The following is an 18,859-nucleotide window of genomic DNA, read 5'->3' as shown; positions in this document are numbered from 1 at the left end:
AATCTCTCTGCTTCTTCAGACTGTGTTCTTCATTAGGGCTTGGGCAAAATTTAACGATACAAATTCTGAGTCATATAAAAACTCGCCAATTTGCATTAATAGCTTGAAGAATCATTGAGAGCTACTCATTTTCTCAAATTAGCAAGTAAACCAGTGAATGTAGTAGAAAGAATGGAGTATGGAATGTACTCTACTTATTTAGCATTAATTTCTCATAATAACTTTATATTATGGCAGCAAACATCTTGCAGTATGTATTTTAGAGGATAATGAAATCTGAGTACTCTGTCCTCACTGCAAATACTCTGATGAAATCATTGTTTGAAAATGAATGTTATATATCATTACAAAATTAATTTCTGTTTTTCAGAGGATGTACCGCATCTAAACATCCAGTCACAGTATAAGTACACAGCCGGGCTTTCAGAAATACCAGAAGAAAGCACATTTCTCCTTTTCCCTGTGACATTTATCTGCTAGTCAGTGTTTTTACATCAATTCTAGAATGTGTTCATACAACATGGGATTATAAACTGAAGAAATATTTATTGAATTAAGGATACTTTTTCCTCTTCAAGGCCCAGTAAATTCTCTGTGTCTCTCTTCATATACTAAAACAAGAGGGGAGAGGTCAGTCTCTTCTGCAATACATCCATGGAGCATCATTAACCAGAATGCTTTGGATTCAGTAGAAAACTTTGGGTAATGAAACAAGTCTAGGGAAAATGTATATTTTTTTCCAATTTGCAGAGGTCTGAGCTCTAGAGCTTTGAGCTCTCTCTAAAGCAGAACAGAGCAACCAAGTACCATTATATAGCTCATCGAAGCTAAAAGATGAGAAACTGGGAAGGGGGTTTTAGGTTCAAGAAGTAAATAGAATGGAGGAAAGGATATGCTTCTGTTGTAGTGGGCATTTACATTTAACTGCAGGACTGGCTGACAAAGAAACTTGCCGTGTAGCAGACAGACAGACAGATGCACCATAGCCTGTCAGAGATGGGAGGAGATGTGGAAGTCCTGGGGTCCAGAAGACAAGTGAGAAGGAAGAGCTCCAGCAGGGCTAACAGGCAATCCCACCGGGCAGAGCCCTGCCAAGGAGAGTGGTAATACTGGGAATCTCCTAAAATAGGAGTCTCTGGCCATCAGCCAGAAGCGCTGAGGTCAGGAACACTGCAATTAGAATCTCAGAAACCAGTTCTTCACTGAGAAAGCAAACTTCACCCTGCCAGCGGAAAAAATTGGGCTTGACCTTGCCAGGAGAAGCTTCTCAGTATGTCTGGTGTAGTTAGTTTTGCAAATAAACCTCAGCAGCTCTAGCAGTTTCCAAAATAAGCCAGCTTTTAAGGAAAAATATATGGTAATTTTAAACTATAAACAGAGCTTGAAGAGGAAAAAAGGCTAGGAGTGCAAGTACTTCCTTACCCACGTTTGCTGTAGTTACAGGTATGAGGAGAATATCCTTGATCTACTGGGCAGTCTCTGGAACAGTCTTGGGACTGGGTGGAAAAGTGTTTAGTGCTTGTAAATAATCATGAAGTCATATATGTATTGTTCGTGGTGTCCTAACCCAGGGTTTATTGTCCCAGTGCTGTTGCAGAACTAGGGACTTGAGTTGATTTAAAACAAACCTCCAAGCTTGTAAGCAAATTGATTTGCTTTGGCTTGAAAATTCTCATATTCCTCACGTTTACATTAGCGGGGTTGTGCTCCTTGTGTTCACCCATGCAGTGTTCTTCAGCATTAGGAGGAAGTTACAAATGGTGCATATCACCAGTTAAAAAATGCTCCATTATACTGTGATATTAAAATCCCAATCACGGGCGTGGAAAATTACTGGTAGTTCTAGCTAAATAGGATGCCACGGTGTTTCTTTCCAGTGTGGGAAGGAAAGCCAAGGCAATGAGGCAGCTTGGTTACCTGCAGCTTTCTCTGTGCTCTGCAGCCCTAGCACAATCGGAAACGAGCCGATCTGTTCCCAGTTCCCACTGCCAGCTCACGCCCTCAGCTCGGCAGTCCTCTGTGCCTTCCTCGGTACATGCACGACAGCAGCCCTTCATTTTACACTCTGGCGAGATCTCCTCGTTTTCTCCCCCCTGTTAAAGGGCTGTGTGCGGGGAGGCCAGGAGCCCCCTGTGCAGCCAGGCTTGGTGGCCTCCCAGCCACGAGGCTGGACAAGGAAGAGGCTGGCTTCTGGGCCTCCTTCCTGCCTCCTCCGTGCTTCCCGTTTGCTGCCAGGGATCTGGGGGAGGGAAGCCGCCCATCAAAATGCAGCTGACCTTACTGTTAAGATGCTTTTCTTGATGTCTAACGTGAATGTTCTCTGCTGCAACCTTAGTGAGCTGTGCACTTTCCCATTTGTTTTAGCACGTATGAGCATGCAGAGCAAATCTTCCCCTTCCTCTCTGAGCACTTACCATTTTCCTTTCAGTTTTCCTTTTCTAGACCAAATAACACCAATTACTTCAGCCTTTTCTCAAAGAAAAATAACTTCCTCAGGGGGATGTATTTTAATTTTACAACAGTGCAATGATTGTCTGTATTACAGCAGAATGAGCTCACTGACTCTCTGGCAAGCCACTGCGACCTTGGGGTCCTTTTTTGCAGTATTCTTCTCTAACTCATCGTTCTCTGTTTGCACAGTTTGTTATTCCTGCCAAAGCCTTGCAACTTGTATTCGTCCTTACTAAATTACATTTCCAGCCCTTTTCTCCAAGGTAACAGGAACCTTTCAAATTATGTTCCTCTTGGGTTGTGTGCTTGCAGAACACCTTCTTCATGCTGTCTGCAGCTGTAATATGAACACTCGGGTCCATCCTTCAAGTCATTCCTGAGAGTATTGGATAATACCTGCCAAAGACAGACCTGTGTGCAAAGCCACTCAAAATACACCGCATGATTTTGGCATTAAACTGTTGACTGTTGTCAGGGTGCAATTCTTTAACTATATGTCCCGAGATTTTTAATGAAAATACTAGACTGATAAGCAAAGTAGTATTAAAAAACCTTCTGCAACATATATGATCCATGTCACGTCACATATACAACATATATAAAATTGATCTGAGCAATCTTCTACTTTTGTAATGTAGATGGGATTGTAAATCCACCAGTTCTGCAATCAACTGTATTATCTACTGACTGAAAAACGAGATTTCATTTCATTAGGAAATTACTGGAATGTTTCCATAGCAGGTTTGCTAGAAAGAATAACATTGGCTTCTCTGAAACAATGTTCTTAGTTATCACACTATTTGCATTAATTTGTATTGCTCATATAAATGCACAAGTCTGTAATTTATTGTGACAGCATTTAAGATTAAAAAAAAAATAAAACCATGTATTTGAAGTCTTGTTTATGGGTTGTATTCTAGCTAAAAGTGCCATTCGAGGACAGAAGAAAATTTGCACAAACATAGGTGATTATGTCCTCTTACTTACATGGTAGGTTGCAGAATACTGAAGAATTTTCCAAGGTCTCTTTAACAATTTTAAAAACTTTCAGAAGAAAGTTATCAGGCAGATAGCTCACTTCCATGCCTTCCTTTCATATGGATTTTGTAGATAATTAATTACAATCATTTGCATTAAAGTATTTTGAAGAGAAGAAAGGGAAGTATTTTAAAGGGAAGAAATTGTGTTTCTAATGAATTTTCATGAAGTTTAACTAACGTGGAAGAATTTTTTGATATTACTGTATTATTCGGAGCACATTCATATAAGAATTCCAGGGCATGTTAAAGAATGTTTATAACTAAATGCTAGACAAACATAGTGTATGGTCAGAAGTGTGGCTGTTATTCTGCAAGGTTGAGGTCCTTTATGTCTGATGATTTGCAATGTTGTATGTATTACAAAATTGTATGTAGTATGTTAAGCCTTTGTCATCTCTGCTCAGCTTGCCATGAGATATGGACTTCATGGTCTCCAGGGGATGACGTCTTTGGTTAAGTTAATGTAATAAATGGAAGAAACGTTTGCTTTCCTGTCATCTTTCATAAGACTTTATTGCCAGCTTTACAGTCCCTGAGCCATTATCAGCAAGGAATACTGATGTTAATAATGAGTGTGTCCATTGTTTTCAGAAAATATGTCAAAAGAAAATGAGTGTGAAAGCATGTAGAGTTGTGTAGGTTTAAATGACGTTAAACCTCATATTATACTAAAAATACTTAGTTGTTCTACCTACATACTTCAGTTAAAAAAACATCAATACATTTTTAGTGTTATAGTTACTTATATTTCAGTATTATTGGTATATTCTGTTTCTTGTTACAGTATTTTCTCATGTGTTCTCTTTAGAATGGCTTCACTCCATTATACATGGCAGCTCAAGAGAACCACATTGAAGTGGTGAAATATCTCTTGGAGAATGGAGCCAACCAAAGCACAGCTACTGAGGTGACGTATATTGTTGTTGTTGTTGTGTTTTTGTTTTTTTTTAATACAAACCCTTATTTTCCTTTACCTTTATATTCAGATCGCGTAGAAGATTTTCAATTTTTTTTCAAATATTTGGAGAACTTTTGCCCATTCATTTCACTGAGTTGTATTTATTATTGTTATTGTATTTATTATTGTTAATGCTTTTTTTTTCAAAACACACAGACAAACTCTTCTGGAAGTGGTGAGGAGTCAAGCAATGAAATCTAGCCCAAATCATCTGACAGCAAAAGATCCACTGACTTTAGTGAGCCCAGGATTTTCACCTTTAGTTTGTGCCCATTTCTCCTATCACGTTCTCAGAGACATTTTTGAAAAATGAATGAGACTTGGAAAGTGATCCCAAGGGAACCTCTGTAGAAATTGTAGGAGGATAAGGTGGCCTCAGTGAAATGGCATTGTCAGGGCAGTAAAGTGAAGAGTGGATCGATCATAGGCTAAGTGAAGAGGTACATGCAGCATTTCATTTGAATAGATGTATGTCTCTGTAATGTCTTAACATCTCTGACAAAGCCCATGAAAACTCAAGCATCTAGAAGTGCCATCACCTGAGCAACATGGCTCTCTTTGTGGTCCATTTGCATAGGAACATGAAGGCAAATATCAGTGAATAGAATATTTTAACATGCATCTCCAGCTCTTGTCTGTAGAGGGGGGTTCTCCTGAGGAAATGAAATGACTAACAAGAATTGCAGCAATGAGCTCACCAGGCAATGTGCTGTTTTCTCCTCAGACAGTTTACTTCTAGCACTAAACCATGTGGGTGTAAATATGCAAAAGGATGGTATTCATTGCTAGGGTCTGGATTTCACTGCGGTGCTGTAAACCTGCAGTAACTTCAGAGCAAGCAAAGCAGATATCAGTGGAAAAGAGATGAGTCTCCATCTCAAGAGAAACTGAATCACAACTTCCTTTTGCAAATGAGAGGATCTCAGGGCAATGGGGAAAACTTCTAGATAATGAAGACTGTGCTCACTTGATTTCCTGTTGCTCTCCTTCTGCCAAATCTTGTTTTGGTCTCAGCCAAGAGAGCAAGTGACCAGGCTCAGTTCTACAAAGTCTGTTGGCTTTGTGTTTGCTCTGTAGATAGGATATGCAACGTGAAATAGTAATAGAAAAGTTCCTCCCTTGACAAAGAGCTTTTGCTCATGTCTATTTAATTTCCCTAGTCTGTATAGAAACTTACCCACTCTGGATTACCTTCACAAATGGATGAATTGAAAATGATGTTGCATGTATACTTGCTTTCCTTTTCTTTAAACTGAACTGCTAGTCTTAACAGCTGCTTCACTATCCCTTCTTTCAATGGATACTCTACCATTTGATGACAGCTCCTAAAATAATCCTCTTGTGGCCTGCATACATGGAGATCACGTTACCCTGCGGCTTTCTGAAATATGAAATCCTGTGTGATAGTCAGGCAACTTGGCAGAAACTCCCTCTGCGAACGAGTCGCAGTGTATCTTTGGCTCTCCACGAGCCCAGCCTGGATTCATTGCAGAGTCACCTGCTTGCAGTCTTGCAGTGAATAACTTGTACTAACTGTGATCAGGAGCACTGGAAATTCATTCATTAATTTACAGGTACCGTGAGGCTGATATGGTTATAATTAACGTGGCTTCTGCTTGAACACAGGCTTCAAGTCATTACTGTAACTCATACTATGCTCTAATTCTGTTAAAAAAGAGGCAGGGGAGGAGAAAAAACAGCTGTACCCCCACTCAGAACCTGAGTCCAAATCTGTCTTCTCTCACCAGGAAAGGTCAGATCTCACTTTTGTGGCCTGGAGGTTAAAGCCTGTCTATCCCTTTATCACTTACTTAGACAAGTTTTGGTTTCAGATCTTGCTCAGGTGATGGTTTAGTGATGTGAGTATAACTGAAGGATGGACTAAACTACTCTCTGCATTCATATGTGCCCAGAATTTAGTTTCACAAACAGAAGGAAGAAATGATACATGAAATAAGGTGGGATAGCAGCCTGAACTGAGGATGCCACCACAGCACATGGGAAAGACATTCTGTTTGGCCCCAAAGATTATTCTCATGTGATGAGAATGGGGAAATTCATTTCCCCATCATGAGATGGGGAAACGAAATGGTTACTCAGTGCTCCTGTTAGCTGTGTAATAGGAGAGAATGCAGAAAGGGCTGGGGCCTTTTAGAGAAAGATGAAAGATAATGTGGGGAAAATCAAATGGTTGATCTTGTCTTTGAAGCTTTGAAGCTAGCACCGCCTTTGGATATACTTTATTTCCTCTATTTCATTTCCTTGCACTTTTATATATGTTTAGGTACAAAATGAGAATCAGGATGAGCTCAGTTTCATAGGGCCCTCTAATCCAGGATTTGTTCTCATGTTTCCAGAGGCAAAAGGAAAATGCATTAAGCCATTTCAACACCTAATGTGGCCCCAATCTCAGAATTATCTTTACAGTTCAGCTGTTTCATCAGCTGTTCACCAGTTTTTAATTCACTGTACAGAATTTAATCTCTATTACAGAAAGAAACTATAATAGCATAGCTGTTGCAACGCACCTACCCACAGTTCAACGCAAAAGGGAGTGCATGTTATTAAATTACTAGGGGGAAAAATTACTTTGGCAATTCCTCAGATGTTTCTTTCAGCATATGTTGGCTCCCATTCCTGCCTAAGTCATCCTTTATTATTTTATCATCTTTCCGTTTTCCTATTCCTAATCAATTCTGTCTCTTACGCCTTATGTGCCTTAATGTGTCTTAATCAGTTTGCTCACTTTCTGGCTATAACTAACTCCTCTAGATGTAGAAAACCTTGTTTTATTCCCTTCCCTTTTCATTTCACTGTTATTCAGCATGCCTTCTGGTCCCGGGCTCAGTTTGAGGGCTGCTCTGCTCCTCATGGTTTAGCTGCCCTCCAGTCTAGCATGTGGTTGTAGCACGTGTGCTTCGGCAGCACGCAAGACTTGAGCTAGATTTAGTTTTATAAATCAGAATAAAGGGCATGCGAGCAAGCAGTACCTGTTGAGATAGCAAGTTGTGAGCACATGCTACGTGTCACAGCATTGGTAATCTAGGCCCTGTGTGATGGAGCAAGAAATTTTGAAAATAATTTTAAAACAAAGCTAAAAATATAAAGGAAAAATAGATAGATTTTCCTGACTTTGTTTTTTCCAGAAATAACGTGATGTTTTGCTGCTTAGAATTAGAATAAATTACTAAATATGATCTGACTTTCTTGAGTCATAGCCCATGCATGACTTAGAATGGGAAAGAGAAGCAAATGCATATGAAGATCTGCTTTCTTTTCCCAGAGGTACTCAGAAACAAGATCCCTTTATATTTTACACATCTACCTTGTGCAGTGCTCACTAATCCTTTTGGAAGTGTTGCAAAAATGTGCTTTGCAGTCCATTTTAAGATGACAAGTTAATATGAGAGATACTGTGGAATGATTCTTTGCTTGTACTGTACTTAAAATATATAAACATGCACACACACACATATATATACATATGTACTTTGAAGTGAAAAAGTGTACTTCTGACATGTTTGGAGTCACATCTGGGTTAAAATGTTTTGCCTCCAACGTGACTTCACTGGAGTGCACTTGGTGCAGAGGTAGAAACCAGCTGGTGATGTGCTTATGAAGTTTCCATGTGCGAACGCTGCCGTGCAGTTCAGTGAAGCTCCGTGTCCTTTGACATGCTGCGGATGTTCTGTTTTCTTGTCTTGCAGGATGGTTTCACTCCCTTAGCTGTTGCACTGCAACAAGGACACAATCAGGCAGTGGCTATCCTGCTGGAAAATGACACCAAGGGGAAAGTGAGATTACCAGCCTTGCACATTGCCGCTAGAAAAGATGACACCAAATCAGCAGCACTCTTACTGCAGAACGACCACAACGCTGATGTGCAGTCCAAGGTAACGCCACGCTGCCCTGCAGGTAACAGGACAGTCACGTGGCTGAGTGCCAGTGGGCAGCAACCTTTTACTTCCTTCATCCTAACGGTTGAAGGGAATTTCTTCTGTGGGGAAAGACAAGTTCCACAACCAGTATCGCCAGTAATGTATCTACTTCAGCAGTGTTTAGTGACACAGTAATTGCAAGCTACACATTTTTTTTTTTTTTGCTTTTTCCTTATACCTCCCATTTCTGTGGTAACCAGCCTTCTCTCATTATTTGTAAACCAGAAGAAAGAATGGAAGCAGAATCACTGCTTCCCTATTAAATAGGATACTGGTTTGTTGCCTGTGGGAACATAGGTTATGTTTAATATTAATGCATGCTTCAGTGGCTTTTCCCATTATAACAACATAACTCATTTCAAAAAGCAACTTAGTTCTCCGTTTTGCAGCCAGTCTTTAATATCTTTCCTCTTTTTCCCAAACCATGCTGCATCAGATGATGGTGAATAGGACGACTGAGGTACCGAGATCAAAAATTTTTAATTATTCTTTCTGTTATTTATAATTATTTTATCTGCTCTGTGGCAATATTTATTTAATATTTAGCACTAAAAGTTATGACTTTTTAATGAATAGCAATTTGTGACTCAGCAAACCTGTTTTTATTCATCCTTTGTTTTATAATTTCTTTTTATTTGTGTCACCATATTGAAGTAAACTTTTGAAAACTCACATTCAGTTCAAAGAATTTTGAAGTGAGTAATGGACCTAAGAGAATGAAGATGTTCCTCTAGCTCAATTAAATTAATTATGAAAATGCACTAACTTGGCATAACTATATTAAAATGTCTGGCTCAGCCAGAATCATGATAAAATTCATTTTACTTCTCGTACAGTAAAACATATAATTGAATCCTCCAAGGTAAAAACTTGTTCAGAGCATCTGCTTATTTTCACCATTGTTCTTATTATGATCTTTTCAGTAAAGTTTTCAGAAGTCCTTAGGGGATAGTACATAATCAGAATATTACAGTTCTTATACTGATTGTGGAAGTGACAAGTCTCCGCAAGTACTTTCACTAAAAGTGAAGTGTCAGATTGGCTAGAACTCTGATTCCCCCCGAAAAAATTATTGTCACATTTAGGAAAAAGCATTATTTCCAAGAACGCAGTCTCTTCTTTTGAATGCCTGCTTCTTCACTTACGGTAAATGTGAAGCAGTTTCCATCTCCTTCACTGGCCATTACATTGACATAAAGTACCTTGCATTTGTCACAAGGTAAATACATGTCCTTGAGAAGTTAGTTGTCAGTGCAACATAAATTCACTCTGTAGCTAAGTACAGGATCGTATTTGTGTGCTGATATCCTCAGTAGACATTTTCCCAGTAATTTACCATGGCAACAAGGCTATGAATTTGATGACTTCGACCAGGATCACCTGTGGGCTGACAAAGAAGTAACTGGAGTTAGGTTAAAATAATGATCCAATTGATGCGTCTTTGGGGAATAAAGTTGATTTCAGAGTGCAACATCTATCTTTATTCCACATTTTTATACACATATTTATTTATACATGTCTTTATTCTGTGAGCAGTTTACAATAATGATTGGTACACTGAAGGAAAGAAAACCTAGTTGAAAATACAGTATAGTCCAGAAGCCAGAAGTATTTTTCTTTCCCATAACCACCAATAAGATTGTAAGTTCTGATCAAATCAGTGTAAAGCTCTTTAGGGAAACGTCAAATATGAGGCCCTTTCTACTTGAATTACTTCTGAGACTAAAAGCTTGCTGCGTGCCCTACTTTCTGAAAAATTAATCTTTTTTATTTTGTCGTCAGGTAATTCTGTATCTTGTAAATGAATTGTGTTTCACCTTCTAGTGCTCAAGAGGCAATAAGTAAATCATGTTTTTTCTCAAAGAGAGATGGCAAAGTTTCTTTGGCTCTTTTGAGATCTAAATTATATATAAATGTAAATAATTATGGTTCTCAAAATTATGCTTCTTATAATAAGCAAAGTTTCTCATGTAGACCAAGCTCTTGGATTACATCTTGAATAATCTGTAATTCTTAGCTCAGTGAAACCAGAGTCCAAGAGCTTTTGTTGTTTTTAGACAAAAACAGTAAACAGATGCAGCCCAAAAGACCCTTGTTGTTTATGAATTTTAATAAGGAAGCTCCCTTTATTTTCTTTAAGGATGGATAATATATCAATTAATAAATAATATATTTATGTTACGAAAGCTACTGATTTCTTTTTGGCTTGAACGCTGGCTCAGAAAATGAAAGAAAGAAACACTTTTGATAATATCCCACATGAAAACCCATATACCCTGCCTGAAAGACTTTGCTATATTATAGGTTAACTGGATAAAATCAGCGTAATACATTTGTTTGCCAGCAACTGTTAAAGTCAGGTTCTAGTTAAGTTGATTATATTGTATAAATTGATTCCTATAATGAGGACTGTTTCCTTTTGTAGAGTGGCTTTACACCTTTACACATAGCTGCGCACTATGGAAATGTCAATGTGGCAACGCTGCTGCTAAACAGAGGAGCTGCAGTTGATTTCACAGCAAGGGTATGGAGGAGTTTTTTTCTCTTTTTAGTTGTAATGGCCTATGAAAGTGGGAGCATATCTTTGTGTAATTCCTAGTCAAGAGAAAATGAGAAGCAAAATAATGCTGAAAATCTGTAGTATTCAAGACATCTTTTTTTTTTTCCTCGTAGTTTTAAAAGGTACCTTCATGCAGAATCCTTGGGAGCTTACTGTTAACTAGTTTTCCCAGTTGACAGAAGCAGGCTCCTTTGAATTGTGTCACAGTGCTGATGTTCTCAGGATATGTCAATTTATTTTAGCTTTCCTGTCAGTTAGACATACTTCAGAAATATATATCGGGCTTATTGTCTTTCTCCTGTCTGTTAGGGATTCAATATTTACTATACCACTTTCATTTGGTATTTTCACATGTAAACATATTTTGAAATAGCAAATGTAAGGTACAGTGCCATTATATGAATATAACATTATAAGTACTAATTAATCATGACTAATATTTTATGGTAAGCAACTGCAGATCTACCTAAAACAGTCTATTTGTTTTCATGCATTACTTAGTTTGAAGCATGTCATCTGGTGCCATGAAAACCTCTGGTAATCTGTATATTGTTAAATCTGCTGGATCACAGATTTCTGTTTGATTTTGCATTGCCAGGCACATTTTGAATTACTTTAGGATTCAGCCTTTCAGACTGACTTCCTCCTCTTGCCCATCTGGAGTAGCTGCTAATGTTACCTCTTGCCCTCACCCCAAGCATTTGCAAGGACTTTCAGCTTAAACAGGACCTATGCTATTTACATTACATTTATGAGATTACTTTGTGCAGGAGTCGTGCATTTGTGTAATTTGTGTGTTGCAATGATTTAAATGCATCAGTGTTTTGTGAATATTGACTCATTGGGACTCCTGTATATGTTTGTTTATTTGTCTGACTCTGGGACTGCGATGTTCGCTGCTTTTGCAGATGTGCTTCTTCGTTTATAAAACAAACGAACACTGAATAAAGATTCTTGCTTAAAAAGGAATACTAACTCTAGCTTATATGGTGTGTGCCTAGCTCTGATGCTCAAGTACATTTTCATTTATTCTCTATAATGTGATGGTCTCATTTTGTGAGCCAAACACAAATTCACCGCCATTATACACCTTCAAATCCATCATGCTCATTGTTTGTTCTTTTCATGGTGTAGAATGGAATCACCCCACTGCATGTGGCTTCCAAAAGGGGAAACACAAACATGGTGAAGCTCTTGTTGGATCGCGGAGGGCAGATCGATGCCAAAACCAGGGTGAGTGTTTCTATTCCCTGAATTTTTTTTTTTTTAATTTATTTATTTTATTTTATTTTATTTTTTGGTTGTTGTTTTTTTTTAAACCAGAGACTGGGAACATCAAGCTTCATAACTAGGCATTCTGCTTCAGTAATTGTGTCTTGTGTTCTGTTCTTAAAGTGAGACATTAGATGCAGCTGTTACAAATTTCTCAAAAAGCCAAACAAAAAATGTTCAGCTGAACACATCTCCAAAAATATTAAACGTTGCCTCTTCACAAGTGTACTGTTTGTGAAACTTGGACCAAATTTACATGATGACTCCAAAAACAATTTCTAAAGAAGTATTTTTCTACCCTTTTTTGTATTCAGAATCCTACCTTTAGTTTTCAGACTATTTGTTTTATGTAGACTGTTTTCTGTGGTATCAGAGTAAAGAATGGCAGGCATTGATGACAGAAGGAGGCAGAAAAACTCTTTCCTTCAGTGTCCTCTATAACCTACCTGCATCATACAAGAAAAAGCTGATGAAACTCTGATCTCGTTGAGGAAAGAGCTAAGTGTGCTGTTTGATCCCACTACATGTGGCACAGGAGCACATGTGCTGCATGGCAATGGGAGGGCCTAAGCCCAGCTAAGCCTTTCTGTCCCCTGACTCCTATATGTTTGTGCCAGTCATCATGAAAAGGAAAGCTACATTAGTAGGCTGGCAATCACTTCTTACTGAAGAGTCAATGTTGGGAAAAAAAGTAACCTACTCTGTGCCAGCAGAGTGTCACCTCCTCCCTGGACAAACCACAGAGAATTAGGTGATTACTGATTTCCTCCCCCTAATTGCCTTGTTGAAAAGCCACACCAATATTTTGCTCTTTATTCATTCAGGACAAACAAAAAACACACCACTTTGTGGTGTGTATGTAATTATTTAAAATTGGATTTTGGAGCCACTCAGGAACATGTGGTCATTAATGCAAAGTGAAGAGCACAGAACTTTGTTATTGAAAGCTGCTTGTTCTTAAGCACTGATCTGCAAAGTATTATCTCCAGGTAATATACAGTCTTTCAGAACACAGAGTTTAGAGCTGCACTTAAGAGTTTGAACCTAAATAGTTTTTGTTTAATAAGGTAGAAAGGTAGGGTATATTGCATTCAGTTGCCCTTGTGGTTTATTCAGCCTCAGCAGTTACTTTGTTACTAGTTTCATCAACTATTTGTTGCTTCATAAACTAGGAAGAGAAGCATGATTATCATGTAACTCTGTATGTGATTATGATTTATATTCCTGATGTCTCTCTTGCTCTTATTTAAAAAAAAAAAAACTAATGATGATGATGGAAGATGATACATCTTAGGAAGGTGTGCAGTAAATCATCTCTGTTCAAACTCACCTTAAGAAGTGCCTAAAATCCTATGGAAAAGAGGCATGAAATGGTAATAATACACTGCAGTCAGGATATTTCACATATGCATAAACACAGCAGTCATATAGAAATGGTCCATGTAGCCTATGGGATGACAGTATTGAATTCACCTCTTTGCTGTTCAGTATTTAGATACTTTTTTTGGACAAGTTGTGCCAGATGATTGAAAGGACATCTTGGATTTTATGAGGTCAAGATGTATCCCCTCCCCGCACACCCAAAAAGATTGATGTGCAGTTTTGAATGAAACTGAAAGAACAGGACTTTGCCCGGTGTAGGTGGAAGGCTCTAATTTTAGAGTCTTCACATTGTCTCGGCTTCCTGCCCTTTGTCAGCTGCTACATTAGCACAAAAACTGCTAGCACAAAGCTACTGGTGACAACCCATAAAGGTATCCTAAAGCACGTACGTGCCAGTTTGCACAGGTTCAGCAGCTTCTTCTTGCTTCCATCTTCTGCCTTCTCTCTGCTCGAAGACATGCGGTGGTGGTAGGCTGCGTGTACTTTACAGTGGGGGAGATTCCAGAGCTTTGGTTTTGCCGTCAGTGTCTCTCTCTGTGGCGTGCTCTTGTCTTCATGCCAGCTGTTTATGTAGTCTTGGTGTCTTTTTCTTTCCTCTTTGCTTTGTCCGCATGCCTTGTGCTTTGCTATGGCCGTGAGTACGTAGGGTACTGAGGAGGTAGGTTGTGTGTTGCATGCCATGCATACATGTGTTTTGTACTTTAAAGGAGAGGCCTCTGCCGCCTCCTCCTTGGTACTAACATGCTTGCCTTTCCATACTTGCCTTGTCATTTCTCCTAAAGAACACTTTTATTTTTCCAGTAGGTCAGATTCACTGAAAAACAGTAGAATTAAATGTGCTAGGATATTTCATTGCCAGGTAGCTTGGGCTTTTATTCAGGGTCTCTGTACCATATTGAGATAAGCTGTTCAATTAAAGAAGTATTCATTGCTTTCATTCATTTTATTTTTAACCTTCTTACATGACATCTGATGATGCATAAATTAAGATGCGAAAAAATATTGTAACAGATCTTAACTGAGCCCCCAGTACTTTAACTTTACATAGTTAATCTGCAAAGTCTTTTTACGTTTGAAAATATTCCATTGGAGTATTAGGAGCCTATGCATTGTCCAAAAAAAAAAAAAAAAAAAAAGTGCATTCTTCAGAATGAGTAAATTATGAATGTGTCCTACTGTTCCATAGTTAATGTTGCATGTCAGAGAAAAGCCCTACTTTCTGCAGGAACTGGTTTTGTTTCATATGCATTTCATAATGTATTTCCTGAAATTTTATGGCATTTCTCTCTAAAGTTGTAGAATTGCAAGTAAATCCACTTGTTGTATATGTATGTTTAAACAATATTAAGTGGTTTTGGTAAGTTTTACTGTTTTTCTCAAATAACTACTAAATAAGTTCTTAAAAGTGTGATTTCATTTCTCTGTTGTATTGTATCTAAAGAAAAAAATGTAAACCCTATTCCCAATGGTATTGATAGGATTTTTTGTTACTACTGTGTTATATTGACATTTGTGCTATTTATATTTACATAAAAGCTTCATCTGGAGGTCTGTTTGATCAACGGTTAAAATTTCTGATGCTAAAACGTTTCATATTTAAAATCTGAAAAGATTTTAATCTGTAATCTCTAAAAGTTCACCTTAAAAAAGGACTTCAGTGACATGTTTTAAAAATACTTTATTTAGCTGAGCTTCCGACCTGCATGGCTTACTGTGGTGGACCAGTGGAGCTGGTTTTCAGAAGCAAATGCGAAAAAACGTGGCATCAGTGTGTTATCTCTAAAAGACAGTGGAAATTTCAGGTTTTGATTAAATCATTGCCATGTGATCAAGAGAAATGTGGCAATTACCAGTTCTCACTTTGAGGGAAGGAAAGCATTTTTGGTTGCTCAAGCTTCTGCTCTCGGGATGGGAAGCTTACCGTGTCAGAAAGCAAATACCTTGTGTGCCAGGAGGGTGGCAGCTGGAGAGGGGAGTAGGCCTGGTGATGGTGGGCAGAAAGTCTGGGGTGATATCTGGGTTGGAGAAGGGCCTCAGGAAAGGACGGAGACCCAGCTGGACCTGCAGGGAGCAGAAGGGTGGTCACAGAGACGTGTGGTACCAAGGGGAAAGGAAGAGGAAGCTGAAAGGGAGGGGGGAACTTGGACTGTTGGTTTTTTTTTGGTGGTGAATGAGCTTCAGACACCCCTTAGCACTCATGTTGGGAACCTTTTGAGATTTTCTTCGTAATAGTGTCCCTTTTTGTAAATACGCATCCTGACAGAACAGGCGTGGCTCTCTGCGATCACAACGTGGCCGTGGGCCTTGTGTCATTAAACCAGCATACCGGGAGCCTCACACTCGGCCCGGTGCTGTGCTTGCAGCGTTTGCTCCTGCAGTAACGCTGCTGTGACATTTTCTCCTGCTCTTACAAATGCACAGAGCCCTAACATTTCATGGGCAGTTTTTGCTATTCCTAAAGTAAAGTCGGATTGTAAATAGCTAATCACAATGCAGATGCAGGCTATAAAGATAATGTATTCATGTGATGTTTGCAAGGTGGGAGGGATGTTGTACAGATTATCTAAGCAAGCAGTACAGATAGCGACGATTATGTAGAATTATTTAAGTTAATATCTTATTACGCAAGCAGATGCATGGTATATTTTTGCTGTGTTCTCTAAATTTGTACCTTGAGAGGCATTCCTGGAGGAATACTTTAGAGCATGTTCAGTTACATCAAGACTCAGAGCTTCGAGCAGGAGGTACACTTGCCTTGTTCATTTTTAAAGACAAGCACTTTAATAACAACATAAAAATGATCTAATGTAAAGGCCTTTATTTGTCAAGCAAATTTGGACATTTTTGCACATCAAACGTACAGAATACTAAAATTTCATCTCACCCCTGTACAAATGAGAATATGCAGCTGCAGTTTGGAAGAATTCTTTGATAATATGGCCTTTGACATTCATATGCTGTCATCAGTCTTCGTTCGAATGAGCACCGAATGTGCACAACTGTCCTTCTGTTAAGACACTGCTCGCATAATTTCCCATTTTCCCAAGTCTTCCTTGTAAGCAAAGCTTCTTTTTATTTCAGTCTCTCTGGTAAACTGAAGTTAAAGCATTTTGATTACTATGAAATTACTTACTTGCCAGGGTTCTGCAGTTAGGAGTCATGCATGGAATTAAAAATTAATTATGCAGGTTAAAAAATGATCAGTGATTGATCTTTGGGTAGAAAAAAAAAAAAGAGCAAAAGTTTATTTTCTATTTTGACAGCCATTTAAGAGGAAATAGGAATGATGGAATTTCCTGGCTTCCACACATACAGAGCGGATTGTAGTGTCATTTCTAGCTGTGCCCCACTTCTTGGTTACATTGCAAAGAGTGTGCTAGGAGAGTACCACATCCAGGAACAACTGAATGCCAGGTACAGGAAGCCACCTGGAAGATGAAAACATTTAACTTGCCGTTATAGATATTATTTGGGATGAGGGAATAAATACTGGGCATAGAAGCGTTGAATTTCATGTCTCTTTCTGTGCTTCAATCTGTGTCTCTTCGACCCTATGTTGTGTGTATGTCCTGTTACATGGCATTAGATACTTTGGTCAGCATGCAATCTTCAGCTCACGTGGTGTACCAGTTAGTGATGGAATGATTAAAAAGGTAGGTAGGCAAACTCCTGCAGCAGATGCCAGAGCATAGAGGTTCACTGCAAGTAGATAATGGTACAAAAGCAGACTAATTTCGTACAGTATGTTTCTTGATGTTGGTTGATGTCAGCTTGTCCTCATTGTATTATGTACTAATTCTACTATAACTCTCTTTTCAATTTCCCTCATCTTTGAATAAAACATAAGCACAAATAGAATTTGAATATTAAATATACAACATTTTAAAAATATGCATACAGCTTTACCCAGGGCAGAAAGAAGCAAGAGAAAGAAAATTACATGGGAAGGCTGCAAAGCATATGCTTAATTCAGCTACTGGAAACTGCACAGATAGTAAATGATACACATTTATGAAAAATAGGGCAGGATAAATAGGATAGATATATTTTTAAAATCTATTTTTACAGGCAATTATAGATAAGAAAAAAGGAGAAAACATGCTTTATAATGATTTAGTTCTTTTACCTAGACTTTCTTGTAGAGTTGAGGTGTTTCTTGGCTTGTATTGTTCTTTTTCCCTCTCTCTGAGGATTTGTTCCGTTTCTTTTCAAGACTTCACACAATTCTACCTTTCTTTTGCTATTCTATTAAATGGAATAACATCAAAGTCAATATGTAGATAAGGAAAGTGAACCTCCCACCTTGATTAAGATGCAGAGCACAAAAGGCCAGAAACTGTAAAGAAATACCAAATAATTACCTTTCATAGAAATGCATTTGAGACATATTCTCGTCTTAGTAATGCTAGTGGGAATTTTGTGCATGAATCCTTCTGGCAGTGAGATGAAAATATACCTGTTTTGCATTTAGAGGCTTGATTTAGGGTCCTCTGGAGTTTCAGAGAAGAAGAAAACAGGTAAGTTAGTTATACTCAATTCCTTCATTTTGACCAGATCTGTTAGGTGCTGAGCACCCTTGAATTCTGTTCACGGGTTTGATCTTGCATCTGCTGAATTTCATTGCAAAGCTTCCAGGGGATTTAGTGATGCAGCAACTGCCTCTGAGGTAGCGAGCACCAAGGCACCCCTAACCCCGTCAGATGTTTCTGAAAAGTCTCTGGAAACAGTAGATAAGTCAAGGAGAAAAATTCTCCCCAGATTTCAGTTCCTCACTGATGTGGAGCTTTGTGTGCTGCTATCTCAGGGAGGTGCTCTGTGCTTTTAAAATTTAGGATGAGACAGGATGTACTTCGTGGAAATACCATTTGTAGAGTATTAAAGGGCTGTGCTTGCATAATCAAAATGATATTGCAATCTAAAACTACTTTTAATTTAAAATTGTTAATAGTAGAAGTGAAAATATCATGATGTTAAAATTCCCACAGACTCCACAAAGGCAAACAGTATACCTGTGTGTGAAGGAGGGTCACTAACTCCTACTTAATGCCACATTACTGCATTTTCACTACCTTTTTGACCTGTACATAATAAATCTACCTCAGACAAGCATACTCATAATTGCGCTGTTACTGGATTCTTCAGAAGGCACCCTGGAATAATAGCATCTACTTCATCTAAGACAAGCAGCTTGTCTCAAAGAGAAAAGGCTTTCTCTGTGATTGAAACTATTGCTATTTAACAGTTACAAGCCTATGTC

At 38.5% G+C, this 18,859-nt stretch overlaps 1 protein-coding gene across 24 annotated transcripts in view; it reads left to right on the top strand.

The window, feature by feature from the left end:
• Window positions 1-18,859, top strand: part of ANK2 (ankyrin 2) — a 336,396-nt gene that overhangs the window by 216,524 nt on the left and 101,013 nt on the right. For 20 of the 24 annotated variants that reach the window (XM_082759101.1, XM_082759095.1, XM_082759100.1 and 17 more), the window contains 5 exons: window positions 4,300-4,398; window positions 8,157-8,342; window positions 8,824-8,847; window positions 10,813-10,911; window positions 12,082-12,180. In XM_082759101.1, the coding sequence (XP_082615227.1) occupies window positions 4,300-4,398; window positions 8,157-8,342; window positions 8,824-8,847; window positions 10,813-10,911; window positions 12,082-12,180 (507 nt within the window). The remainder of the gene's footprint in view (window positions 1-4,299; window positions 4,399-8,156; window positions 8,343-8,823; window positions 8,848-10,812; window positions 10,912-12,081; window positions 12,181-18,859) is intronic. The other 4 variants (XM_082759087.1, XM_082759098.1, XM_082759096.1 and 1 more) reach the window with 1 other exon arrangement.

The sequence above is a fragment of the Aythya marila genome (genome assembly GCF_965140915.1).
Source record: "Aythya marila genome assembly, chromosome: 4".
Classification (NCBI taxonomy): Eukaryota; Metazoa; Chordata; class Aves; order Anseriformes; family Anatidae; genus Aythya; species Aythya marila.
This window is presented reverse-complemented; position numbering and strand designations above follow the sequence as displayed.